At 38.1% G+C, this 27,103-nt stretch overlaps 1 protein-coding gene across 1 annotated transcript in view; it reads left to right on the top strand.

The window, feature by feature from the left end:
• CEP128 (centrosomal protein 128) overlaps window positions 1-27,103 on the top strand; it is a 437,527-nt gene that overhangs the window by 354,011 nt on the left and 56,413 nt on the right. The window contains exon 19 of the mRNA XM_060293645.1: window positions 6,513-6,562. Coding sequence (XP_060149628.1) covers window positions 6,513-6,562 — 50 coding nt within the window. The remainder of the gene's footprint in view (window positions 1-6,512; window positions 6,563-27,103) is intronic.

Here is a 27,103-nt window from a genome sequence, read left to right as displayed (position 1 = left end):
AGAGCCAGGAAAGGAAAAGAGAAATCAACCATTGTCTTCAGCATGTAGATAAAATCTGGAGTATCTAGTATGTAACTGTGGGATGCTAGGTCCATCGTTTATGACCTTTTAAGGGTTGTAGTGCGCTCTTTAATTTGGTTAATTTGTTAATTTCATTATATTGCGACCGCCACCCGCAAAGAGGAATGGCACAAATTTACTTTTTAAAAAGTATTGCATTCTTTTGAGAATTTACATTATCTCTTGTTTTCACTGAATGTCAGGACACATAGAGTAGCATTGAAAAGGTGCACTGAATTACTAAGTGAAGATACAGGAGCCAGAGACTAAATGCTTTTCCCTAAACCTCAGTCACTAATTCACCATATTCTTCTGCCAGTGCTACTGTGTCCGGTGCTGTTGTTATAAATGTTGCGGAGTCTGAAACCCTTGTTTCTATAACTTTCTCTTCATTACCAGCTGGGCTGACTTATAATAAGGATGAGATATTTTATAGTAAAAGAGAAGAAAAGAAACACTACTCCTTTCTAAACATGATTGCCAACCTTTCTGTGAAGGGTCAAGTTGCTAGATGAGGGTATTGGTTATGCCCACCTGAACATGATTCTCCTTTTAAAAGCAAATAAACAAACAACCTATCTGTTTCCTTGGCTACTAGGAACCAGAATCAACATAAAAAGTGTCAAACCTCCTTAAATAGCCAGACCACTAGTTGCGAAGGAAGTGGTGGAGACAGTCTTAGCCAAAAACATGATCATGATGTATTACCCTGCATGTGCCAGAGAAATGCAACGTGGAACAAAACAAAACAAAACAACAGGATTCTCCAGTTCTCATCCATGATGTCCTGCTTTTTTAAGTGGGACTTTTTCCCTCCTCTAATAACCATATGTCATAATGAGTTAGTATCAGCTCTTTTAAACTGGCTAGAGCCTGTCCAAGGAAAATACACAGAATGGTTGCCCTTTTCACCAAAAATATCTTTCATTTACTAATGTTGATGGAAGCACATTTAGCCACAGCAATTTGCATGGCAGTTGAATTCTGTTTGTATAGAACAGCAAACCAGAGAATAATAAAGCAAAACATGAACATGCCAGTGCTGAGCAAGGGAGCAGAGCAGCCCTTTAGCTTTTTCCATGCCGATCGTTTGTTCTGATGCTGGAAGAACAAACAGCAAGTGTACTCATTATATCCAGCTGCACTCATCACACTCAGGTGTCACAGCATTATGTAACGTCAACTGTCCAGAGGTCTCACCTGTGGACAGGTTCTCTCATCCTGTGTCTGTCTGCAGTAGAGTAGTCACTCCTCAGTGATGCCAGGTAGCCATATTTCATCAGCACAGGTTGATGACCTTGTTAATCACCCCAAATGCATGTAACTGAACAATGCACTTAACAAGTGAGCCATTGCATAGAGAAGTGATGTAGGCAGAGAAAGGTATTTGGGGGGATCCAAGTTAAGTAGCAAAGGTAGATAAGCAGTGGTTAGGGAGGCTATGGCTATAAAGACATCAAAGCCCTGGTTGTTGACATCAGTGAACTCCTAAAGTAAGTGAGAGGAATACAAACGTGTGCATTTAAAAAATAACCATATGAAGAAAGGTACAATAAGTACTGAGTGGTACCAAAGAGAGCATGATATGATAGATGGGGTAGGAAAACAGGAGAGCAAAGCTCTAGTTGCGTCTCTAGCACTAACTAGGTAATTGCAGGCAAACCATTTGCCTTCTTTGAGCTTCATGTCTTCATCTATTTATTGCAGAATGAAATGTTTCACTGTGGAATAGAAAGTTCTTGCTAACTCTAAGTTCTCCAAGTTTCTGCATAGAGATAAGGTTCAATACAGCCACATCCCCAGAGACTTTTAGAAATGACAGCAATCCAACTACCGCTACTAAAGAAAAAAAATAGTGTTAGAAGTTCAGGAGTTACATGGACTTCAGATAAGGGTGTATCTGTCCTGAACCAGCTCTCTGTTTCTTGGCTCTGCTTTCTTCTTTACCAGCTTCATTGTTGTACAAGTTCCTTTGACATAGTAGAAAATAGAGCCTTGAAAGCTCCAGGCTCATATAAGCTTGCAGCTTCAGAAGGAGATATTCTTTCCTGGTATCCATGTCACTGCTGGTCTTGCTTAGCTTATATGTGCAGGGAGGTAGGGTGCTCTAATTGGCCATTCTGGGTCATGACCTACTTTTGTGGCCAAAGAAGTTAACCCCTTGACTGAAAGTTCACAGGAATCACATGGAAAAGAAGAACATGAAGTTCTCAAAGGGGAGGGATGTGACATGGAGACCAAAACAAAAACAAGTGTCTACTTATACTCTTGATATAAGCTGGGATGAGAGTCAGTGGGGGTGCACAGAAGGGGATTTTGTATTTTAAATATCAATTATAGGAATTCCTTGGCAGTTTTTGTTCAGCCATTCAAAATCAAGCATCGCTATTGGTATCAGCTTTTTGGAAGAGCAGCATGACCTTTATGTATTTGAAGAAAACTGAGAACATGATTTTTAAATTGCAGTAATTCTGTGAAGTTCTGAGGGTAGACTGAACTCCTTTACATATATATTTTATCAAATGTGTGAGTTGAGTTTGGCTGTATAAGAGATCCAGTACCCATTATTTATCCAGTTAAGTTTTAGCTAAGGGGTTTGGTGTTTGCCATACCAGGTTGACTCTGGGGGAACTAGATCAGTTTTCTTTAATGGTTGATAGACCCCAGTCTCTACCATTCCAGCTCCACTGTATCATTAAGCAATGCAATTCATTACAGGGGGCTCAGCTCTGAGAACCTCCTGATATCCATAGTGGAACAAAATGGCCACGTCCACATAGAGACGCAGTAGTGATCTTGGATCTCACAAGTACTTATTTTTTAATTTAAATTTTTTAAATTGGAGTTTAATTGACATAGAATATTGTATTATTTTCAGATGTACAACTTAGTGATTTGACATTTATATACATTACAAATTGATCACCACTATAAGTCTAGTAAACATCTGTCATCAGGCAAAGCTATTGTAATTTTATTGACAGTATTCCCTATACAGTACATTACATCCCTGTGGCTTGCATGTTTTATAACTGGAATTTTGTGCCTCTTAATCCCCTTTACCTATTTCACCCAACCCCATCCCCCTACCCCCAGGGACCACCAGTTTGTTCTCTGTATTGATGAGTCTGTTTCTGTTTTGTTTTGGGGTTTTTTTGGTATGTTTTTGTTTTGTTTTTTAGATTCCACATATAAGTGAAATAATACAGTATTTGTCTTCCTCTCTCTGACTCATTTCACTTAACATAATACCCTCTAGGTCCATCTGTGTTGTTACAAATGGCAAGATTTCGTTCTTTATGGCTGAGTAATATTTCATTGTATATATGTGCCACATCTTCTTTATTCATTCATGGACACTTTCTTACACCATATACAAAAATAAACTCAAAATGGATTAAAGACTTTATAAGACCTGAAACCATAAGACTCCTAGAAGAAAACATAGGCAGTAAGCTCTTTGACATCAGTCTTAGCGATATTTTTTGTATCTGTCTCCTCAGGCAAGGGCAACAAAAGCAAAAATAAACAAAATGGGACTACATTCAACTGAAAAGCTTTCGCACAGCAAAGGAAACCATCAACAAAACAAAAAGGCAGCCCCCTGTGTGGGAGAAGATATTTGCAAATGATATGTCCAATAAGGAGTTAATATCCAAATTATATAAAGAACTCACACAACTCAATTTCAAAAAAACAAACAGTCTGATTTAAAAAATGGGCAGTGGAGCTGAATAGACATTTTTCCAAGGGAGACATACAGATGGCCAACGTACACATAAAAAGATGCTCAACATCACTAATCATCAGGGAAATGCAAATCAAACCATAATGAGATACCACCTCACACTTGTTAGAATGGATATTATCAAGAAGACAACAAAAACAAGTGTTGGCGAGGATGTGGAGAAAAGGGAACGCTTGTGCACTGTTGGTGGGAATGTAAGTTGGTGCAGCCATTATGGAAAATAGTTTGGAGGTTCCTCAAAAAATTAAAACTAGAACTACCGCATGATCCAGCAATTCCCCTTCTGGGTATTTATCTGAAGAAAATGAAAACACTAAATTCAAAAAGATACATGCACCCCCATGTTTACTGAAGCATTATTTACGATAGCCAAGATATTGAAGTAATTTGTGTCTCACAAATATTGAAAAGAGTTGTACTGAAGATAGAATTACTAAAACTGGCTGTTGTTTTGGCCTGTCTGATATCCATACCTCCTCCTTTTGTTAATAGTACCCTGATGTTTGGAAACAGTCCTTTCTGTTCTTCATCCAATCCTTTTGGGATTATCAGTGAAAGTGCTTCATACTTTCCCCTGGCCAAGCAGTAGGCAAAAGATCTAAGCTAGTCTCATTAGCTCTTCTCTTTATGGAATTTCATTTTGAGTGAAGTAATGCACAGATTAGTGTTACCCAGTATAAAATGCCCATTAGTTCATGCTACCTTCATCCCTACACCCCCAGACCAGTTGTCACTCTCTCCAGAGTCTGAATCCACTTTCCTGTTATCTATTGTTACTAGATGTATTGTATTGATAAGTTACTCTTACATCCTTCTAATAAATTCTGAATGCTTGCTATTCAGTTAGCAGCTGGTTGCTATCAGTTAGCAAGTGCTGTGTACCAAAGCATCCCCCAATTCCATTTATTCCATAGGTCATGATTCTCTGAGTTGAAGTCGGTACTGGGCTCAGTTGGGCAGTTTGACTGGTCTCAGTTGGGCTCCCATCTGAGTCATCCATGCTTCTGGGCATTTGCAGGCTACCAGTTGGGGCAACCTGCAGGGTTTCAGGGGTGGAAAGAATACTGGACCATATGTCTCTTGTCATCTGGCAGGCTGTCCTGGGCTTGTTCAAATGGTGGTGAAAGAGTTCCAAGTGGAAAAGTGAAAATGCATGAGGCCTTTTGGAACCCTTATTGCAGATTGGCACAGAATTGCTTCTGCTGTATTCTATTTACCAAATCAAGTCAGGAGGCAAGCCTAGATGCAAGATACATGTGACCTCTTGATGGAAGTAGTTACAATGTCGCAATGCAATTGCATAAGGATGCAGAAAGAGGAATGATTGAGGGCACTTAATTTACCACACCCCAAGTTGCTTTCTGTACCATATAGCTAAAAATCCTGATGTGCCAACAGAAAACACTTTAAAAATACACCCTAATACATTGGCATGCTCCTGTAACTTTCTTGATATAACTCTGAGTGTGGGTGTTTGGGGAGCCAACATCAGCCGGCTACAGATAGCAAAAACGAACTTTCATCCTTAATCCCAGTACCCTGTGTCTTGAGGGGACTGCTTGCCACTCCTCTGTATTTCTCTTAGCTGTGCAATCTCAAAGGGCCATCACCATCAATTATATCATCTACCAGGTCTCCTGAAGTTTCAGGATATTGCCTGTCCAGTTAGGACATATACCAGCATGACTTGGTTACCCAGTATATTACTGCTTCCCGCTCCATCTAGTAGCACTTGCTAAAAACATTTGCATTTGCCTTTCTGGGGTACCTATTGAATTTCTGTACATTATATTTTCCTTTTATGCAGCACAGCCTCTTGGTAAGCTATATCAATCACAGGGTAAGGCAAATGCTAATGTTAATGTGCGCTGCTGTAGGTATTTCTTGCCAGTTTTCATCCAAGTTCTAACTCAGCCCAGCCCTCTTTAGGTTTGTGAGATCTAATAAGATCATAGCGCAAGGTGGTATAGCTGCAGGCAGAAAATTCTGCTTGCCAAATTCATTTTCCTTTATAGCAAGTTCATAAATTAGTCTAGGGCACTGAGATACCATGGTTATACGCATGCATTTAGACAGAACTCTCTTCCAGCCACTAATTTCTCTGAGATGGTGCCAGACAGTTGGTCAGATGTAGCATCAATGCTTCCCACCCTCTCAGTGTGAAATGATAATTAATATGAGTTTACAGTTAAGGTGGTGTTCTACGTCCATTAATCACACCCATTATTCCAGGGTGTTTTAATTTGGTTAAAAAATTGACTCTGGAGGTGGAACTTGGCTTGGGAGCTTATTTTAAGAGCGAATGGTTTGTTTCTATTTTTTTCTTTCAAACAAAAAAAGGTTTTTTTTTTAAAGAAAATTTTGTGTTGCTTTTGAGTTACATAAGCATTAGGCCAGATTTCTAAAACATTGGTATGATTTTGGATTTGTAACTGAGTTGGTCTCATTTTCTGGTATCGCCACCAGACCTAGGACCTCCCAGGGCTTCTTAGCTAGCTTAGGTTTGGCAGAATCCAGATCTCTACCGCATGTCACCAGTTGGGATCAGAGGGCATTTCTTTCATGTTGCTTCTTATACTTAAATATATCAAATTCTCTTTCCGGACAACGGTTTATACAAGCTACTGACTGAATCAAGTTTGAAAGTAAGAGGCAATGCATTTTGACATTGTATTTTGATGGATATTTTACTTTCTTATTATAGATCTGCTGGAGGAGACTCACAGAAAAGATGAAGAAATGGAATCTCTGCAGGTAAAGTAAATTCTCCAATAGGGCAGGTATCTTTGGTTTAAACATTTGTTTTTACTCTGTTAGCCTTCATTATTGTCACATTCAGACCACTAAGGCAAATGGAGTAAAAAAATAAATAAATAAAAAGATCTTTGAAACCCAAGTTGGAATTTGCTTCATTTTGGAAGTGTTTGAGAACATTTATAATCTCTGAAAGCAGGAAGCCAACTCAGTCTCTGTGCTACTCTTGAAAGGAACCTTTATTCCCTGGTATAGCTTAGTAGGAACTGCAGCATTAGGAAATGAAAGCAACATCTTTACAAAGTCCTTTCTCCAAAAGCAGGGCTAATGAATGAGGATGAATTCATGGAATCTACATTTTCAAGTGAAGATCAAAAGTATTCTGACTCCATGAATACCATCTACTAATGACTAACCAACAGTATTAACACATATATTGAGCTTATCCTTGTATGCCTCTCCGTTCACTATGGATGTATACACATTTCTTGGACTGGAAAATTGTGTTTGAAAGATTGCACTAGAGTTTTAATTGACATTTCCATGGTATGAGCAATTGATGTTAACTTAACATCTAACAGAAGTTCTCTCTTCCTTTTACATTGGGGTAGCTTACAAATGGGTAACTCGAGTGTCTATCTTTATTAGGGGAAACAAAATCAGTTATACTCACATGACAGAACCAATTCACTTAACGTCACAATGGGGATTAAGAACAGTAAATACTTTGGACATTTAAAGTTCTTCCTGGGCCTGGAGCTGCAAGGCAAGACTGGAGAGTGATATAATGAGCTGGCTTGAGTGCTTTAGAGGTAGAGATGTTTGCTTCTGGTGAACAAAAGATGGGGTAAGCAAAGCTCAAAGAGCAAGAGAAATGTTCTTTAATTGGGGGTTCTTCTATTTGATGTTGTATCTGGTGAGAGAAAATTGTGTAATTGAACTGAAGAATGATTAAGAGGGGTGTGTTCTGCATACCTAATAAAAGTAGCAAGTGTTAGCCACAATTTGTACAGGTTGAATTCTTCTAACATCTTGTGTTGTATTCAGGTATAAAAAGAAAGTTCAGGGCTTCCCTGGTGGCGCAGTGGTTAAGAGTCCGCCTGCCGATGCAGGGGACACGGGTTTGTGCCCCGATCCGGGAAGATCCCACATGCCGCAGAGCGGCTGGGCCCGTGAGCCATGGCCGCTGAGCCTAGGCATCCGGAGCCTGTGCTCCGCAATGGGAGAGGCCACAACAGTGAGAGGCCCGCGTACCACAAAAAAAAAAAAAAAAAGAAAAAGAAAAAAAAGAAAGTTCAGTCTGGGGTTACGAAAAAAATCTCAAGTGTATACTTGCCCTGTCTATCTCTGAGAAATTAATGTCAGCAATGCTTATTGTTATAAAGAGCAAAGGTATATATGTGTACTAATTGTATATAGTGAGAAGGTGATTAAGGCTTTATTATGCATTTTGGTTATGCATTAAGTTTACCATTGGCCCCAGAATACCACAATGAGAATAAACATATTTATTGAGTACTTAGTACATATCTGGCCTTTTGAAATGGCATCATAAACCTTTTTTTAGTTTATTTCTCTCACAGTATGAATGTTAGAACCAGAAATCCTGTTAAATGTAATAGCCTATGTTGTTTCTCGAGTATTTATTAAGTACTGGCAGCATTTTCTACCGAAACGTCCATTGAGTGCACTAGAATGCACCAGCCAGCTGACTATGGATGTTTAAACATAGTGTCCAACCTGATGTCCAAGAGCAGAAGAGTTCAACGTTTGCCCTTTGTAGTGGCAATTAGTGCCCAATACTAACACTGTTAAGAGCAAAGAAGGAGCTTACTACCTCTCAGAGTGTACGAGCGTGCAGGGACACATCACACAAAGCCTTGTATTTTAAAGACTAGAGGAAAATCCATCGAAAAGGGCCTCCATTCCTGAGTTTCCATATTCAACTATAAATATTACAGGTGATATTTTTGAGAAGATTATTAAAGTATATAGGTAGAAGTCTTACAATCACAAAATAGAACTTTGGGGAGAAAAAGAAAAAGTAGTTTTTAAAAAATTATAGCACTGGGCTTCCCTGGTGGCTCAGTGGTTGAGAGTCCGTCTGCTGATGCAGGGGACGTGGGTTCGTGCCCCGGTCCGGGAAGGTCCCACATGCCGCGGAGGCCCATAAGCCATGCCGCTGAGCCTGCGCGTCCGGAGCCTGTGCTCCGCAACAGGAGAGGCCACAGCAGTGAGAGGCCCGCGTACCGCAAAAACAAAAAACAAAACAAAACAAAAAATTATAGCACTAAGTACTGGATATTGACCACTTTGAGTTTTAAATCTTGGCTCTGCTTATGAATCACTAGGTAACCTTGAGTAATTTTGCTGTGCCTATTTTCTTATCTGTAATATAAAATCGTAAAACTGTCTTCCAGAAGTGTTTAGTGTGCATTAGATTATCCCAGAAGGGAGAGCTAAATGTTTCATTACAATTTACAGTGTTAGCAAATCCCCATGTATCCAAATTGAAGTCAATTTTATTTACTCATTATCATCATATAATTACGTATAACAGCCATTCTACATTTAATGTTATCCTCCTTAAGGGTAGGAGGTGTTTATTTATCTCTAAACACTTCCCAGTTCCTTTAAATAAAAGGTGCTCCATTTACTCATTGAACAAATATTTATTGAGTACCACCAGTTCTGTGCAAGGCACTGTACTGGGCAAGTTGCTTATGCTAGATAGTTTGTTGCCCTTTATACCAGAATTAATGAAAAAGAATTTTAAATAGATGTTTATAATAAAATATTAAAAAATGATATTAGAGAGGATGTATACATCATTGTGGGAACATATAACAGGACCTATCTTTGGTAGAGATACAGGTAGGTTGGGTGCAAGTACAGGGGGTTGAAGGTGGGTAGGTTGAGCAGGGGTGGAGTGGCAACCCAAGTTGGCTTCCCAAAGGAAGCCAGTATTTAAATGATAATCAGGAGTTAGCATTGGTGGGTTTGGAGTAAAGGTAAGTTTTAGGCAGTGCGAAGGATATGGGAATGCGTGAGGTAAAAGCATCAATTTCATGTTTAAGGAACTGAAAGAATTTCAGTGTGGTGGAGTATAGTGCCTGAGAGAGGAGAGGCAAGACAAGAGTTTGTAAGGTTAACAGAGGTCTAAAGGATCTCATAAAGGAGTTGGAATTTTACCTTTAGTATATGGGAAGCCAGTAAAGGGTTTGAAACAAGAGAACAATGTGATCAAATTTTCACTTTTAACAAGTAACTGGCTATAAAGTCCAAAACCATTGGGGGCAGGCAAGATTGAAACCAGGGAGACCAATTAAGCAAGTGTTCGTGAGAATGTTGCCAAGAGATGACAGTGACTTGGATTGGGTGGTAGCAGAGTGTGTGAAGAGGAATGGGTGGTTTCTTAGTATAATTTAGGATATAAAAATTTAGGGAACTTTTAGATTGTTAGGGAGTATAAAGAAAGGAGTTAAGAATGACTCTTCGGTTTCTTGATTGGGCAACTTCATGGATGGCTGTGCTAGGTCATGAGATAAGAGGAAGTTGATTAGTTCAATTTTATGGTATTCTGAGTTTGGGCACCTTGAAACATCCAGGTGGCAATGTCCTATATTGAACTGGACATGCAGAATTTGGTGTCATCAGATCTGGTCTCTGTATCACATAGAGATGATACTAAAAGTCATAGGAGTGGGACTTCCCTGGTGGTCCAGTGGCAAAGAATCCGCCTTATGATGCAGGGGACAGGGGTTCGATCCCTGATCAGGGAACTATAGATCCCACATGCCACGGGGCAACTGAGCTCACGTGCCTCAACGAGAGAGCCCACGTGCCGCAAACTACAGAGCCCACACGCCCTGGAGCCCGCACACCACAACTAGAGAGAAGCCCATGCACCACGATGAAGAGCCCGCATGCCTCAACGAAGATCCCGAGTGCCGCAACTAAGACCCGACACAGTCAAAAATAAATAATAAATAAATTTTAAAAAATAAATAAAAGTCATAGGAGCAATGAGAACTCCCAGGGAAGTATGTAGAATAAAGAAATGAAAACTTAACCCTGTGGAACACCAACACTTAAATAACAGGCTAAGGATGAAAATCCTGCAAAGAAGTCTAAGATCTAAAGAAAATAAATTCTAGAGAGCATAGTGTCATGAAGCTTAACAAATAATATTTCAAAGGGCAAATAATCAGTAAAGCTGAATAAATATTTGTTTAATCCTTGAATCCACTTAGCTAAGGGGTTTAGCTTTTAAAATAAAAATTTATTTTAAAATAAAAAATTGTAATTTCCTATCATATTTATGAAACAAATCATTCACTTTTGTAAATATCCACTAGGTAGCATAATGCCTTTCCATAGTAGGTACTCATTAAATTTCTGTTGACTAAACAAACAAATGAATACCACCCTGCTGGTCTCTTATTTACACAGAACCTATTCCTGGTTCTCTTTAAGGTCTACCCATTAAAAAACAACCACCATCCCTGTCCTAGAGTTCATTTTTGTTTAAAAAACTGGGGGGCGACTTCCAAGTTCTGTCATTCCTGTACACATACATACACACACACAAACACACACATACAGTTACTTTCACTCTCCCTCCTTCTCTGTATCCTGTTCTGCTCTCCCTCCCTCCATGAATGTAATATTGAAACAAAAGGTCAGTAAGTGAGTAATTTGTCACAGTGGTAGGAGTCGGTGGGAACAGGAAAGGATAAAATGGCGAGGGTGGGGACAGCAGCAGAGAGGAGAGTGTTTTCAATCTTCAGAGGAATCACAAACAATGGAGACAAACATATTGGGTGATTTTTACAATACAGCTGGTAATTACCAAAATTCTTCACTGGAGCTTAACGTTGTCTGGCTTTGTGTGTGTGCGTGCGTGCGTGTGTGTGCGTGTGCGTGTGTGTGTGTGTGTGTGTGACACATTCATTTGCAGTTACATTGTGCTGCTCTTCTTAAAAACAAAGTATTGTCTTTGACTATAAATGTGCGACACAGTATCACAGTCCTATTTGCATATGGGTTTGAGGTACGTTGAAACAAGCAAATCCCTTCTTTAATCCGCTGCAGATCAGCTGAAACATTTTAAATAGACACAAAAGATAATCCATTCTTCCTCACTTTAGTTGAAAAGTATTCAGTGACTGACACCTTACGTGTGATGGCTGCTCGTGGTAAGGTTGCTGTTGTTTTTATTTTTTAAATTTCCAGCCTACCTGGCTCACCTTTCACCAGTTTCTTGCTTTCCTCCCCCGTTTCACTTTGTGAACCCCAGAATGCAAAGCACACCAAAAGAGTATCATGCTTCGTTATGAAAAGCTTCAAAGTGCTACCTATGACAGTCACTTAACAGAGTGTCTGGAATATACATGTGCCCCTCGTCTTCTTCTGACTTACGTAATCTGGCTTTTGGTTTTATTTTAAATGAGATAAAAATAGATGATTATGAACACGAGTTTTTCTATTCATTGTCCTCTTTTACTAGGCCATCTTTAGGTTATTTCGAGGCAGTATTCATATATATAAATTGGGGACAATAATATTGGTGACTTCATAAGACTGTTGAGAGGATTAACTATGGTTAGAAATGTTTAAACCTTGGTATCTGGCAGGTCCTCCATAAATATGAATTCCACACGCGGACTATTTATTTGCACCTACTGTGTACCAGGCATGCTGCATGCTGGGCATTGAAACAGTAAACATCCTTGCCTTCATGAGACCTGCCCTCGTGGAGCCACTCCCTCACCGTCTCCTTGCCTCCCCTTTCCCCTCCCTCTTCCTCTCCTCTCTTCCTCTCTCTTCCACTAGGCAACCATGATTGTGCTAAAGGAAATGTTACATCTTTGGATAGCTACTAAATATAATGAAAAAGTGAAAAAAGTCACAATATGGCAGTAATGAAATTGACTATGTGGGCTACATATGAATATCAGTCTCATCATTTTAAGAGGAAAAAGGGAACATTTTAATTGTAGTATCTATAATCTAAAAGTGTTTCTGGACACTTTCTTCAGTATCAGTACTTTCATTTAAAATGAGCTGAATCCTTCATTTAATTTTTTTAAATTGGGTTTATGTTCTTTAAAAAAGTAATTTTTTTGGAGACATTTCAGAAGCTATGCCCTTGAAGGACATTAAGTGGCACTATCGACTTGTTGTTTTTCAGATGACCTGTAATTATGTTTAATTTCTGTCCTAGACAGCTTTTTAAAAATATATTCTGAGATCTTCTGTTTGAAAGATTTTAGTTTTTTAGAAATGTTTTGGGAGTTGAGGGGCAGGTGTTTGATTTTTGTTTTTGTCATTTAAATAATGCTTAGGCACAAACATCTGAAATGAGCTGGAAGGAGAAGATAATCTTTTCCTCAGTCATTACTTCATTACAGCTACTTATAGAGTAGGCTATGGCAGTGTGGTGTTTTGAAGGAAAAAATAGAACTCGAATTTCTTAGTTCTTTTGGAACAAGTCTAATAAATATTAATATAGTTGTATTACATTATGGAAAAGAATTCCAGTGTAGAGTTGGCAGTCACATCGTTGGAGATAAACTAGGCAAGAAAACCCACCAAAGACAGAAAACTGACATGGGCAAATAAATTGCCCTGGCAGAGGCTGACAGTATAGAACATTAACTGCTCAGTAATCCCAGTAGATGCAGTCCTCCCCTAGTAAGCAACCATGGGTTAAAGTGGGCTAGTGACAGACCAACTGGGTAGTCTCTGTGGCTTTGCTGTCAGTCATTTCTGCCTGACTGTAGAATGTCCAAACCTGAATTTTCAAACTAGGTTGTGGTTTGGGGAATTTAGAGATTGTGGATAGAAAGCAGGGATGGGGTAGCTAAGAGTCCCTGAGTTACTTTAGAAGGGAAAGTGAGGGTGATGTGGGATGCTGCGTCCTAACACTGGATCTCCAGAAGAGTTGAAGGATTAGTAAAAGAGATTCTTAAATTTCCCCAGAAATTCTCATTAGCTTGGGAGATACTAAAGTATGTTTTTAGAAGTCCCAATTTGAATAAATTGGTGAACTGGGATTGACTCTTTAAGGCTTTATTAAACTGGGAGGTAAATGCAATATCCTGCTTATCATAACCTCGGATAATTCCTGAGAGTTATAATGGAACTTCTATAATTCCAGAAACAAAAATGTAATGCATATGTACTTATTCTTCCCAAGATGCAGTCTTCAAAATGTAGGCAAATCTCTTTGTATCTTTTCCTTTGTCTGCTGTATGATTAAAAAATAATGGTCCTAAGCAATGACTTAAAACATGGGCGATTATAGGGGATGGAGGCTTGGGCAACACTTTGCCCCTTTCAGGGCTTTGTGACTTAATGGCTCATTAAAATCTCTATTTTCTCAAAAGGTGAAGAGGCTTACCAAGCCTTAAATTTGGTATCAGTTCTCAGCAGAGATAAAACGTTAGCAGTCTATATTAGGGTCAAGCAGGGTCTCAGCCAATTAGATTTGCACACTTCAATTTACTATGTCAAGAGGCCTCAGGAGAGCAGAGAACGAAGATCAGTAAAATAGATTCCACTTGAAATTTTAGTGATCATTAAATTTTATCACCCTCTTTCACGTGAAATTTGCAACTTAATTTTAATTTGAAATTTATGACAATAAAAATGGAAAATAGAATACCCTGAGAGTGAAGTATTCTTGTGTCTGAGTGTATGGAAGTTGATTGACTAGATTGTTTTCTTTTGAGAATAAAAAATGTAAAACTGTGGCTGGTTTTGTTTATCCAAAGGGGTGCAAAGCAGAAGTCCTAAAGATTCAGCAGTCTCCTTGAATCAAGCTTCTTAAAAAGCTTCTAAAAAACAGACGCCATTTGGAAACATTTTAAAAATGCAAAGACAAAGTGTAGTCTTTGAACTCAAAAGCCCAGATTTTACCCTGTGACATAAGGTTTACTAAAAACTCAGTAGTGAAAATGAACTAAGTATGTGTTGCAGATTTTGTAAATTGCTGCCACAAGGGGGGAATTTATTTTATCTGTCTCCATACACCATCCCTTTCGCAGTTGACACCATAAAAAGCAACACTTCCAGAAAACATCCCCTGGTACCTTCATCAGAATCCAAGCTCTGGTTTCCTTGGGCACTGGGCCTGATGTAAAGAACAACTTTCATTTTCTTGGGAAAAATGAAAACCATCTAAGCATGTTATGACGTTTTGCAAGTGTTGAACTTGTCTGGGAGTTCTTGCCATGTTTCCAGAGTCAACTGTCGCCTTACGATTTGGGGCAATTTCACCTGGGTTGCAGTTTGAGTGATCATTTCAATACCATGCTCCATAACGTGTATGTGCTTGTTCTTCTCCTGTCACATCCCTAAATGGGCCTCAAACTTTGGACAACTAACCATGTGTCTAGGCCCTTCGGGCTGCTATAACAAAAATACCAGAGACTGAGTGGTTTAAACTAGAAACGTTTGTTTCTCACAGTTCTTTTTTTATAAATTTATTTATTTTACTTATTTTGGGCTGCGTTGGGTCTTCGTTGCTGCACTTGGGCTTTCTCTAGTTGCGGTGAGCAGGGGCTACTCCTCGTTGCGGTGTGCGGGCTTCTCATTGCAGTGGCTTCTCTTGTTGCGGAGCACGGGCTCTAGGTACGTGGGCTTCGGTAGTTGCGGCACATGGGCTCAGTAATTGTGGCTCACGGGCTCTAGAGTGCAGGCTCACAGGCTTTGTTGTGGCACACAGTCGTAGTTATGGCACACAGGCTTTGTTGCTCCGTGGCATGTGGGAATCTTCCCGGACCAGGGCTTGAGCCCATGTCCCCTGCATTGGCAGGCGGATTCTTAACCACTGCGCCACCAGGGAAGTCCCGTTTCTCACAGTTCTGAAGGCTGGGCAGTCTAAGATCAAGGCAGATTCACTACGTGTATTCAGTATTTACGTTGGCAGATTCAGATTCAGTATCCGGCGTGCTTCCTGGTTCACAGCAGACAGAGAGCGCTCTGGAGTCTCTTTTATAAGGGCATGATCCTTTCATGAGGACTCCACCTCTGACCTAATCCCTTCCCAAAGGCCCCACCTCCTAAAATCATCACATTGAAGATTAGGATTTCATTCTATGAGTTTTGGGGAGACACAAACATTTAGGGCATAACATTGTGTTCTCTATATTGTCTTCCATCTCCTGATAACAGTGACAGTTGTGAAAAGCAATATTTTAAGTAATGACTGTGATGTACAACAGATTTGGAAATAAATGCTCAGCAGTAATATATATCTGGGTGAAACAATTTCTGCTGACTCATAAAACGAATCTCTGAGGTTCAAAGTATTAATAGGAGATCATTGAAAGAAACTGTAGTCCTCGCTTCAAGGGCTATCTCCAATTCCCATCCCTGGCTGATCTTCCAGAATATAAAGAAACAGAGGATTTCCCCAGTCTGGGATCTTGGAAACTCACTAATGTTATGTTTCAATCTATTAACAAATACTTATTTAGCATTTGTTAATTCCTGTCAAGATTGTGCTAAATCAACCCCAAAGGGTGATGATCTGTACATTAGAGAAGAAAAAAAATCACCCTCTGTCTTGTTAATGAATGATATTAATAGCTACCAGACAATTCTTTTGTGTCATACACTGCTAAAACTTCTAAATGTATGTCATTTATTCCTCGCAACAATTCTATAAGATAGATACTTTTATTCTCATCTTACAGATAAAAAAGCTAAGGCGCATAGCTTGCTCAGCCAGTTAGTGGCCAGGCTGGTACTTGCGTTCGAATTCGCTTGTCTTCTGTGCTACTGTGCTTAAATGCCTTGTGAGCTTATGGAGAACAGAATTTCTTCACTTTTTTTGTTTGTTTGTTTAGGTTCCTGGCATTTCTTTAAATGTTCCTTTAAATTTCTTCTATTTTTTTCTATGAGAATGATTTGTTAGTAAAGATATTAAGCATTTAGTGTGGTAAAATACTAACTGACCTCCTACTTCCTCAAGAAAAAGACTAAGAAGCTAAACAATTTTGAGAGAGCGCATTAAATAAGTCAGGCGACACTGGGGTCTTAATAGTAGTGAAACTTCTTCCTGCCTTTCTATAACTTTAAAACTACTTATAAACCCTTAGGCTCTAAGCTCACATGTATATGGTGACTGGACAGTGTTATATGTATATTTAGCTATTGGCATGTGAGAAAGATTTTAATTCCTGGTGCAAGATTATGAACAATCCAGTAATCTTGAACACTTCTAGGAAGGAGAAGGGATCATTTTTCTTTTTCAGTTCTGCACCTTTTCTTTTTGCTTATTCATCATGTTTTAAATAAACAGACTGAAGAAAGTTGTTATTAAAGCCCTCCTTGGGCTTCTTCAATTTCAGTTTTAAGCCAGGTTCAAAATATTCTGGCAAAAATTAAAGGCAACATTGAAAACGTTTGCATAAATTTTAAATTGTGCAAAAGGTGATAAAACTAAACTGAGCTGAAAGAATGACTAATAAGCATCTCCTCTTATATCTTTGTCTTTTTATCATACTCAGTGATTACTTTGGTTTTAAAAAATTATTTCTGAAGTGCATTCCTTTTCCAGAGTATCTGCTTTACACTTACTATTCTAAGTTTAATTTGTTAGAAGTTCAGTGTTTACTTTTAAAAGTGTGAAGACTTATTAGCATGCTAATAAATAACATTTAATGTCTGTTAACAATGTTTCTATATTTGCCCATAAAATGAAATAGAAAAATACTACCTGCAAGGGACTCCATGCCTTTACTACATTCTGGTGGTAATTGAAATCCCTGGTTCTCATTTCATTGTTAGAAAGAACTAATAAATTTGTCACGAATGGAACAGGGGTGGAGGAAAGAGGCCATTTATGAGCTCAGTGATGAAACTAATCTCCTGCAGCTCAGATCTAAAAGAACTGGGAGACCAGCACAATAGAGGTGCCATTTAACTGCATAACATCTCCGCTAATTAAGTGTAGATCTTTGCTCTCCTTTATCCTTTCTTCTGCTCTTTCCCCAGTGGTATTGACTGTGTGTGTTTCAGCTGGCCTAATGTCAGACCCAGAAGTCAGAGGGAGTTGCAACTTACTTAAGAAAGGCATATGCCAAAAATATAATCTTTTTTTATTATATACCGAAATAAATATAAAAATGTGTGCAAATAATGGTTTTTATTTGAACATTAAATTTTGTTGTGATATAGTATGTGTTTTGTTACACTGTCACATGACATCTGTTAAAAATAAGTTTTGGAATGCTCTTCTGGCATGTGTAATTTTGAGAAAAGCCTGCAGAACAGTTATCCAGTATATCCTCTAACCTCTCCCACACACATAAAAATAGCCCTGGTGGTAATATTGGCATTTATTGGCTATTTGCTCATAAAACTGCTCTGTCAGCATACGGTATTTCCACTACTCCATTTTGTCAACATATTAAATAAACAAACACACACATTTTTTTTAACGTGACCTTTTATTTGTCTTTCAGAGTTAATGTAGACTCCTTTGAATCAGGTGGACCTGGATTACAGTCTAACTGCCAACATTTAATCACAATGTACAATTCAATACATATATCTTTGAAGTCTGTTTCTCTGACTTAAATGAATGAAGTTAGTCATTTTCACCATTGAGAGTTTTTGTGAACATTAAATGAGAACATATGTGAGAAGCACCCAATACAATTTTTGCAAATAATAAGCTTTTAATAAATGGTGTTGATTTTTATGATACTGGTGATTTAAAGGAATGTTTTCATTAACAACCACAACACACATACCACTGTCCCTTTTGTTCCTTAAACTAAGCAAATTCTTTCCTGTCCCAGGACCTTTGCCTTTGCCACTCCCTCTCTCTATAATGCTTTTCCCTTAACTCTTTCGGTGACAGTTCTTTTTCATCCTTTAGTTTTCAGCTCAAATGTCACCTCTTTGTGAGAACTTAACCTGATCAACCTGTCTAAAGCAAACCTCTGCCCTTACCCCCCATCATAGCTCCTGGGTGTCTTCTTTATTTATGTCCATGTCTTCTCCTTTAGAATGTAAGCTCCATGAAGGCAGAGAGACCTTATCTTTCTTGTTAATAACTGTGTACCCAGTGTCTATCATAGTGTCTGTGTCAGTAAACGTGGATGAATTAATTAAATGAATAAATGAGTGGGAGGGAGGAGAAAGAAAGGAAGGAAGCAATGATGTAGGGAAAGAAATTGGAAGGAAAGAAAAAATAATGGATAAAAGGAATAAAGGACAAAAGGAAGAAACGTATATAGCCTGAGGAATGGTTTATATTCTGGGCATATGTATTTATGCACATACAACTTTTAAATTTTGCTTTAAAGTTTAAAAGTTGAGTAAAAATTTTCTGGTTCTTATTTTAGTTTCTTATCCCTGGTCAGCATGTCTCACCTTATCCTCTGCTTCCAGTTACATACAGGGTTTCCTACAGGGTGACCTCTGTGAGGCCAGAAGTAATTCTTATAGGACACCAATATCTTAGAAAAGGGGGTTACCAAACTTCCTGTAAAGGACCAGTATCTAAATATTTTCACTTTTACAGGCCATATGCTCTCACCCAACAACTCATCTCTGACGTCATAGAATGAAAACAACCATAGACAATATGTAAAGAAATGAGTGGGCTATGTTCCAATAATACTTTAATTATGGAAAGTGAAATTTAAATTTCATGTAATTTTCACGTCATGATTATTCTTACTTTGACTTTTTTTTTCAACCACATAAAAATGTAAAAACCATTCTTAGCTGGCAGACCTATAAAAACAGGCAGCATGTTGGAGTGACCTACTGTCGTACTTTGCTGACCCTGCCTTGGAATGAACTACAGTTTAATGGTTATCTGTCTCAAGAATGTTTGTCTTTTGAAAGATGAACTGGAGTGGGAAGAGTCAAAGAGTAAATTTTTGACCTCTTCCTCAAAGAATAAATTTCTGTTGGTAGAATTTTAAATAATTTTGCAAATAGAAGGAAACTATAATTTTGGGTAATCAGTCAGACCTTCCTGAACTCCTAAAATCACACTCCATTAGTGGGCCATTATCCACAGGTAAGGTTGTGAGTGTTAAAAGTAGCTTTCATTACTGGCTAAAACTGCCCAGGTGCGTCTGTTAACAAGCTCACATCTTATTTATTCCTTCCTTCATAGACTTTGGAATTTAGGATCAGTTACTTCCTGGGATGATTTTGAAAGCCAGACAGTTGGGGATATTTTGAAATGAATCACTATTCTTTATTTATAATCCTGAAGAGTAAAGTATTTTAAATTTCAAATAATGATTTCCCTAAAATTTGTGACCTTAGTTGGGTAAACAGTTATTTGGAGGAACATTTTAAAGGTCCTTTAAAAATCATTAGAAATTATTATGGTCCTATTGGTGTTATTTTTATAGCTATTACTATTTATAGTGCTTTAAGTAGACAATAGAGCTTTCCAACTCTTTTTCTTTACTCACATCTCTCTTAAACAGCCAAAGCTACTATTTAAAATGCCACCTTCGGAAGATGCTAGTCAGACTGCAATGAGAAATCAGAATGAAGCTCAATTTGAAGAAAAAGCAGTTAAGTACTTCATAGGTAAAATATTTAGAATATTTGGAACTGAATAGTCAAAATACATCTGCTTTATTTCAGGACATACAGGGTAAGTCAGCCTTCAGGTATGCTTCCCAGAAGTTCAACTGAAAACTAAGTTGTTGGGTTTTTTCTCTCAGTTTTTGTAGATACTAAGAATAGTGCACCATTGATTATCAGAGTACATATAATCTAAGGCTAGTTTTAAATCCTTTAATCACCTTTCCCTTTCTACCTGTACTTGTGTATTACAAAATGGAGGTTAGTATAGTTCTAAGCTGAGTCAAACTGAGTCAGGAAGCAAGAAAAGCCTGAGTTATGTCAGTCGAATAATACATTATTTTAAAACTATCTATGCCTTGATTAGTCATTCTGAGCAGCAGCCTCTCTCTTTGTATAGAATGGTGGGAGATAACTGTACGCAGTAGCCCGCAGAAGGAATGTGGGAATGAGGGTGAAAAGGAGAGTATCTAATATAATATTCCTTATGTTTTAATTCCTGAAAAGAATTGAGTAAATGACTTTCCATGTAAATTAGGATGTGGATTATTGGAATTACAATTTAATTCCCAAGGCGGACTGTTTGCTTTTGCCATTTAATGACTCAGCCATGTGACATGCACAGTAGTCAACAATCATGTGTTGCAATTCAAATATTCAAGAGCAAGGAGCTTGGGACAAAGGGTTCTGTGATTATATGGGTTTCCTTGTGAACATGCTTCACTTGGAAACCCAAGAGATGTGCACACTTGAGGGAAACAAAGGAGATGTTAGCCTGAGGGAGTCTCATTAGATCAGCTATGTTTGGTGGCAGTCAGATACACACCCTGAAAAAAAAAAAAGCACACCCAGTTGTTTTCCACAAGTTATGCATGACACAGACCTACTCATAAATTATGCCATAATCACCACTGCACTATGATTTGCATAAGAGTTCAGAGCATATTCAGCTGATATATGACAGGCCTCACAACTGGAGACATGTACTTTATTTCATAAGGTGTAAATCCTTGAAAAAAAATGTGGTGTGTTGGTTTCTGGATTGTTAGCTTTTTCCCCTGCTACTCAACTCCTGTTCCTGCATCTCTTTTGGGGACAATCTTTGAAATTACATGGGTTACCATTTGCATTACCCCTAACCACGATCATAGCCTTTATATTATCTGCAAATAACTTTTAGGTGTTCTCCAGTCTAGATGTCATTCACTGAACTTTTGTTACCTGTTACTAGCAGTTTCACTGTGGAACTGAGCAGTACCAACAGAAAGATAATTCTGGCTTTTGCCCTTCATTTGAGTTGCAGTCTTATCCTGTAGGCGCACACCTATGCACCGTATTACATTGTGCATTAAAGAAGAAACTTACAGTGATTCTTCATTTTAAAGGGGGGCAGGGGGAAGAAATCTCATTGCCTTGCTTTGTGTTCTAAAATATAAAGGGTAAATCTGAGATTTTTTTTTTTTTTTTTTGGTGTTAGTTTTGTACTGTTGACTAGAAATGCTTACAGGGATTTTAAGCAAAACCCTTACCTAGCCTTTCTGGCTACATTTTCCAGTGTGAAATCTGTTGAAACAAACCAACAGAGCCCCATTTCCATGCTTTCTCTTCATTTTCCTCCTTCACCCCACTTGTATTCCCTGCTCCGCAAACCCATGTACACATCCCACGTCAGTGTAAGTGCAACCTCAGCCTTTCCTGAATAGTACTGAATGCAAGTGCAGTAGTCAACAACGGCCTCATAACAATACCGCAAACCAAACCGCTAGCCTGAGAATACAGCAGAAGAAAGCTACAGAAGCAAAACTGGCTGCCTCAGGTCCCTATCTGGCAACGGTAGTGGATGAGAGAACAGGTCAGAAATGTGGAGCACACACTTCGGCTTTGTTCTTAAATTTTGTCTTTGTTTCTGCTTCTGATTTTCCAGTCCCCAAGTGAAAGGTAGATAACAAGGATCATTACTAGGCTAGGAAATAATACGTACCTTTAAACTGGCTTTTCTTGATAAGTTAAATGTTGGGTTTTCTCATTGACGACTTTTTAGGTAAAATCCTGATGCCTTGTTGTGGTTTTCTTTTCAGCATTTCTGTTTTGTTATTTTGAACCCTGAGGTAGATTATTTGAAAAAGGCACATAAGCAGCTAGTGAAATGAGTTAACAAAGATTGACCGGAAATATCTAATGATGGCTAAATTGAACACCAGATGGTGGGAAACCACTGCATGCTGCCCTAATGTCATTCAGTCTAAAGTTTTTTAAAATATAGAGTAACTTTGACTTTTAATAGATAACATGCAATTTTATGTACAGATCTTTGACTTCTATGTGTATTCAAAGCCAACTTATGCTATATTTTAAAACTTTGGTGTTGCAACATTGAGGTTGTTTATGATTTTTATCTATTTTGTTTTAATTTTTTAGAATGACTATGAAACACTGATCTTTTTTTGAGGTGGTTAATAAAAGCCTTTTCCTTTTCTTTCACTTTAATATCTTGAAGTGTGGAAAATAATACATTTGAAATTATTTCTAACTCTTTGAATTATTTAAAAAAATGATTGACAATTTGTTAAATGTGATGGGTTGTCATGTGGAAAAATGCATAGAGGAAAAATGCATTTCATTTTATAACCTTCATGTACGAAACAGCAGGTAAAGTGTGAGTGTTGATTAAACCAAGATAACATTGACAGGAAAAATGCCCTGCAGTGGTCTCTCTGGGTGAAGCTCAGTGGATTTTTCTTCCAGAAAACAGGCTTTGTGCATTTAGAACAGTGACGAGAGGGAGTCCTCACTGTGGGTTTTCTTTTTGTAAATTATATGTTCATCATGGCCCTTCAGTACAGAGAAGTTTCCAGAATTAGTCTATGCTTGTAATGTTTCTTAGACTCGGAAGCAATAGAGACTTTCATTATATTTTTACGCCAGTATTGTGCTTTTTTTGTACGCTAATGGATGTATTTAAAGCACTTTTGGAAAATGCTGCATTATTGTGATAAAGTCACTAGACCTGTACAGCTCTACTTATCAGGGAGAGAGCACTCTGAGCATTCAGACCTGTGAGTCTCTATTTCATCTCTTAGATGGGATGGATGAATCAATGTGGCTAGTTGATTGGCTCAGCTGAGTCAAATAAACTGTTAATGACCAAGGATTCAGATACCAACTCTCCACGTAGCCTTCATTTCCTAACAGCCTACAAATATGTTCCCATCTCCAGTGATACTAATGAATTTGCTTTGGTTTATTCATAAACTCTAATGTACGCCCCACTGTGACCAGGTAGCAAAGGAATATATACAGCTCAAGACAGGTTACTAACCTAATGATAAAAAGTTAAAATACATCTTTTTTTTATAGTGCATGTGCTATTGTCCTTCCCAAAAATATAACTCACCTTACTCCATCTGTCAAGCCCAGAATAAATTAAAATGTGATTTCTAGCATTATTGTTTTCATTTAGAAATGGTATGTAGTTTTCACACTGATAATAACAGCTAGTACTCTTCATTGTAACTCAAGGACTATGCAGTGACTATATGTATAATCCTTAAGAGTAAACATTAAAATAATTGTTGCCATTTTAGGTTTTTCTTAGACTTTCCCCATCTTAAATAGCACTAAAAAATAGTGGGAAAGGGACTCTCCAATCACAAAAAACTGGTAACGATAAAACATATTTTTTCCCTAAGAGCTTTTTTCTTCAAAACATTTGAAGGAAATTTCTCCTCCAATTTTTAACCTTCCACTCCCCATTGTTTCTTTCCTTGTTATCCAGAAATATTTCATACAGGAGAAATAAATAGATTTGGTCTAATAAAATAGTTTATTTGGCATAATAAAATAATTTATTTAAAATAAATTATTTGGTCTACTAAAATAATTCTTACATCTTATTTCAAGTGTTTTTATTTGGAGTAAAAGCACTTGGAGGCCCATGAGTGGGTTTCAGAGAGTCTGCAATTCCCCTAAAAATATATACAAAATTCTGTGTGTTGTGTATAGTGTACATTTTCCTGGGGAAAGGATTCTCAAAGTCCATGGCTACAAAAATAAGAACCACTGATTTATTAAAACCACCTGAAATGTCATGATTATACTGAGAGTATCTTCCTTACTTCATTACTTCTGTCTTCCCCCTCTACTCCTCTCACCTACTCTCCCCCCTTTCAATATCCTAGCAATTCTTTTCTTTTGGGGATCTAACCTTAGGAGTGTGTATGTGGTAGGAGAGGAGGGAGAGTGCTGAACCTGCAGGCCAAGTTTGAAGATAAAATCTGTTGAAATGAAAATTGAAGATTAAACAGCAACAACAAAACACTACAGTTGCAGTTATAGTAAGAGTGGGAGAGGATAGGGAGAATATATTTTGGTATAATTATATATTCATTCCAAGACATATACTGGCATGTGTTTTCATAGACTGTATCAGTGCCACAATATTGGCTTAAGTTATTGGATATTTTAATGATAAGAACATGAGCAGATGTATGCAAATATTTTGTTTGAGAATAGAGATTTGCAGTAGCCTAATTCTTTTATATACAGAATTATAATAACTAATCTTTTCTGCCAAAAAAGAAGTCAACTTCAACCATTTAAATTTCGCAATACATTTCTTAAATTGATACAGCCACTATGGAGAACAGTATGGAGGTTCCTTAAAAAACTAAAAATAGAACTACCATAAGACCCAGCAATCCCACTACTGGGCATATAACCTGAGAAAACCATAATTCAAAAAGAGTCACATACCACAGTGTTCATTGCCTCACTATTTACAATAGCCAGGACATGGAAGCAACCTAAGTGTCCATCGACAGATGAATGGATAAAGATGTGGCACATATATACAATGGCATATTACTCAGCCATAAAAAGAGTTATTTGTAGTGAAGTGGATGGACCTAGAGTCTGTCATACAGAGTGAAGTAACTCAGAAAGAGAAAAACAAATACCATATGCTAACACATATATATGGAATCTAAAAAAACAAAAAAAAGAAGGTTCTGAAGAATGTAGGGGCAGGACAGGAATAAAGATGCAGACATAGAGAATGGACTAGAGGACATGGGGAGGGGGAAGGGTAAGCTGGGACGAAGTGAGAGAGTGGCATGGACATATGTACACTACCAAACGTAAAATAGATAGCTAGTGGGAAGCAGCCGCATAGCACAGGGAGATCAGCTGGGTGCTTTGTGACCACCTAGAGGGTGGGATAGGGAGGGTGGGAGGGAGATGCAAGAGGGAGGGATATGGGGATATATGTATACAGATAGCTGATTCACTTTGTTATACAGCAGAAACTAACACACCATTGTAAAGCAATTATACTCCAATAAAGATGTTAAAAAAAAGCAAGTTAATAAGTTCATAAAGATTAGGAGTAGTTTGTTTTTATTTATGGCCTACAATTAAGGCCAACAAAACTGCAGTTTAGACAGAGCTCACTAATTGGCAACAATGACGGGTATCCTATTAGCTGTTGTTGATTGGTAAACTGAATTATTTAAATTCAGACTAATGAATTGAATTTCTTGTTTCCCTAATTTTCTCATTTTCTTAACATATATATTTTTCATTGAAAGCTATCTCAGTACCATTTTGGAATGGAGTAGGTTATAGACAGACATAAGTAAATTGTATTGAAATAGATTATTGATCTTTATATTTTAACGAAATTGAGATTTTTTGACCATTTGCGTTTTAGCCTTATAGACTAGGGTTATGTTTCAGTCAGCTGGGACTGCTATAACAAATTATTGTAGCCTGGGTGGCTTAAACAGCAAACATTTATTTCTCACGGTTCTGGAGGCTGGCAAGTCCAAGGTCGAGGTGCTGGCAGATTCGGTTCTTGGTAAGGGACCTCTTCCTGGCTTGTAGATGGCCATCTTCTCCTTATTCCCTTACCTGGCAGAGAGCAGAAAGAGAGGCAAGCATTCTTGTGTCTCTTCTTATAAGGGCACTAATCCCATGAAGGCTCGATCCTCATGACCTGGTTACCTCCCAAAGGCCACATCTCCTAATGCCATCACATTAGGGATTGGGGTTTTAATGCATGAATTCTGAGTACACAAACATGTAATCCATGACAGTGTGTATTTTAAAATCCTGTAACAAATATTTAAGTAAAATGAAGACAGTAATACATAAATTATATCAGTTTATCTTTACCAAACAGTGAGCTATGAATTGAAATGGAATTTAATTCAGTTGTACTATTTTGGCATCATATGATATCACGGATTTCAAACCAGCTGTACGTGTGCTTTTAAAATATGCTAATTCTAAATAATATGAGCCCCATAGGTACATGGTGTGGGGAAAACTTAAGGCCCAAATAGTGGCTGTAAATATTTTCAGCCTTCCAAGATGGTTCATATAAATGCGATACTTCCCAAAGACTGTCTAATGAGGTTCTGTTCAGTCTGCAAGTGATGATAACACTTTGCTGAATGATTTTGTCCCAGCTGCACTGTGAATAAGATGCCTGGTAAGAACAGAACAAAGCCCCGTTGAGGCATTATATGCATTTATTACGAGCTACTCAAATGTGACAGTACACAAGTCACCAATAAAATAGCAGTTATTTTATGAAAATTATGGGGGTAAGGGTGAGGTTCTCTCAAGTATGCCAACAAAATGTAATTAAACAGATTATATTGCTAAAAGCAATCTGCTTTGGGCTAATTTTGCATAATATATTCATTTAGCTTGTGCCCACATAGCCAAATATTTAAAGAGGCAGAAATGTTCAACCCAGTTTCGCAGTCTGAGGGTTGAAGGCTGGGTTGCAGAAGTCCTCAAAGGCAAGGCCTCTGTGTGTTAGGTGAAGCTGGGAGAATGCAGGGGAGAGCCAAGTTTATGCTCCTAAGTGTCATGGGTCTCTGTCAGTCTCTGTACGGTCACAGAGATCTGAGCTGAATGGCCCTCTGCACCATTTTCCTTCCTTTCCCTCTTAGCGCAAAC

This window comes from Globicephala melas, chromosome 2 (genome assembly GCF_963455315.2).
Source record: "Globicephala melas chromosome 2, mGloMel1.2, whole genome shotgun sequence".
NCBI classification, from domain to species: Eukaryota; Metazoa; Chordata; class Mammalia; order Artiodactyla; family Delphinidae; genus Globicephala; species Globicephala melas.
Note: the sequence above shows the minus strand (reverse complement) of the source record. Positions and strands in the feature narration are given on the sequence as shown.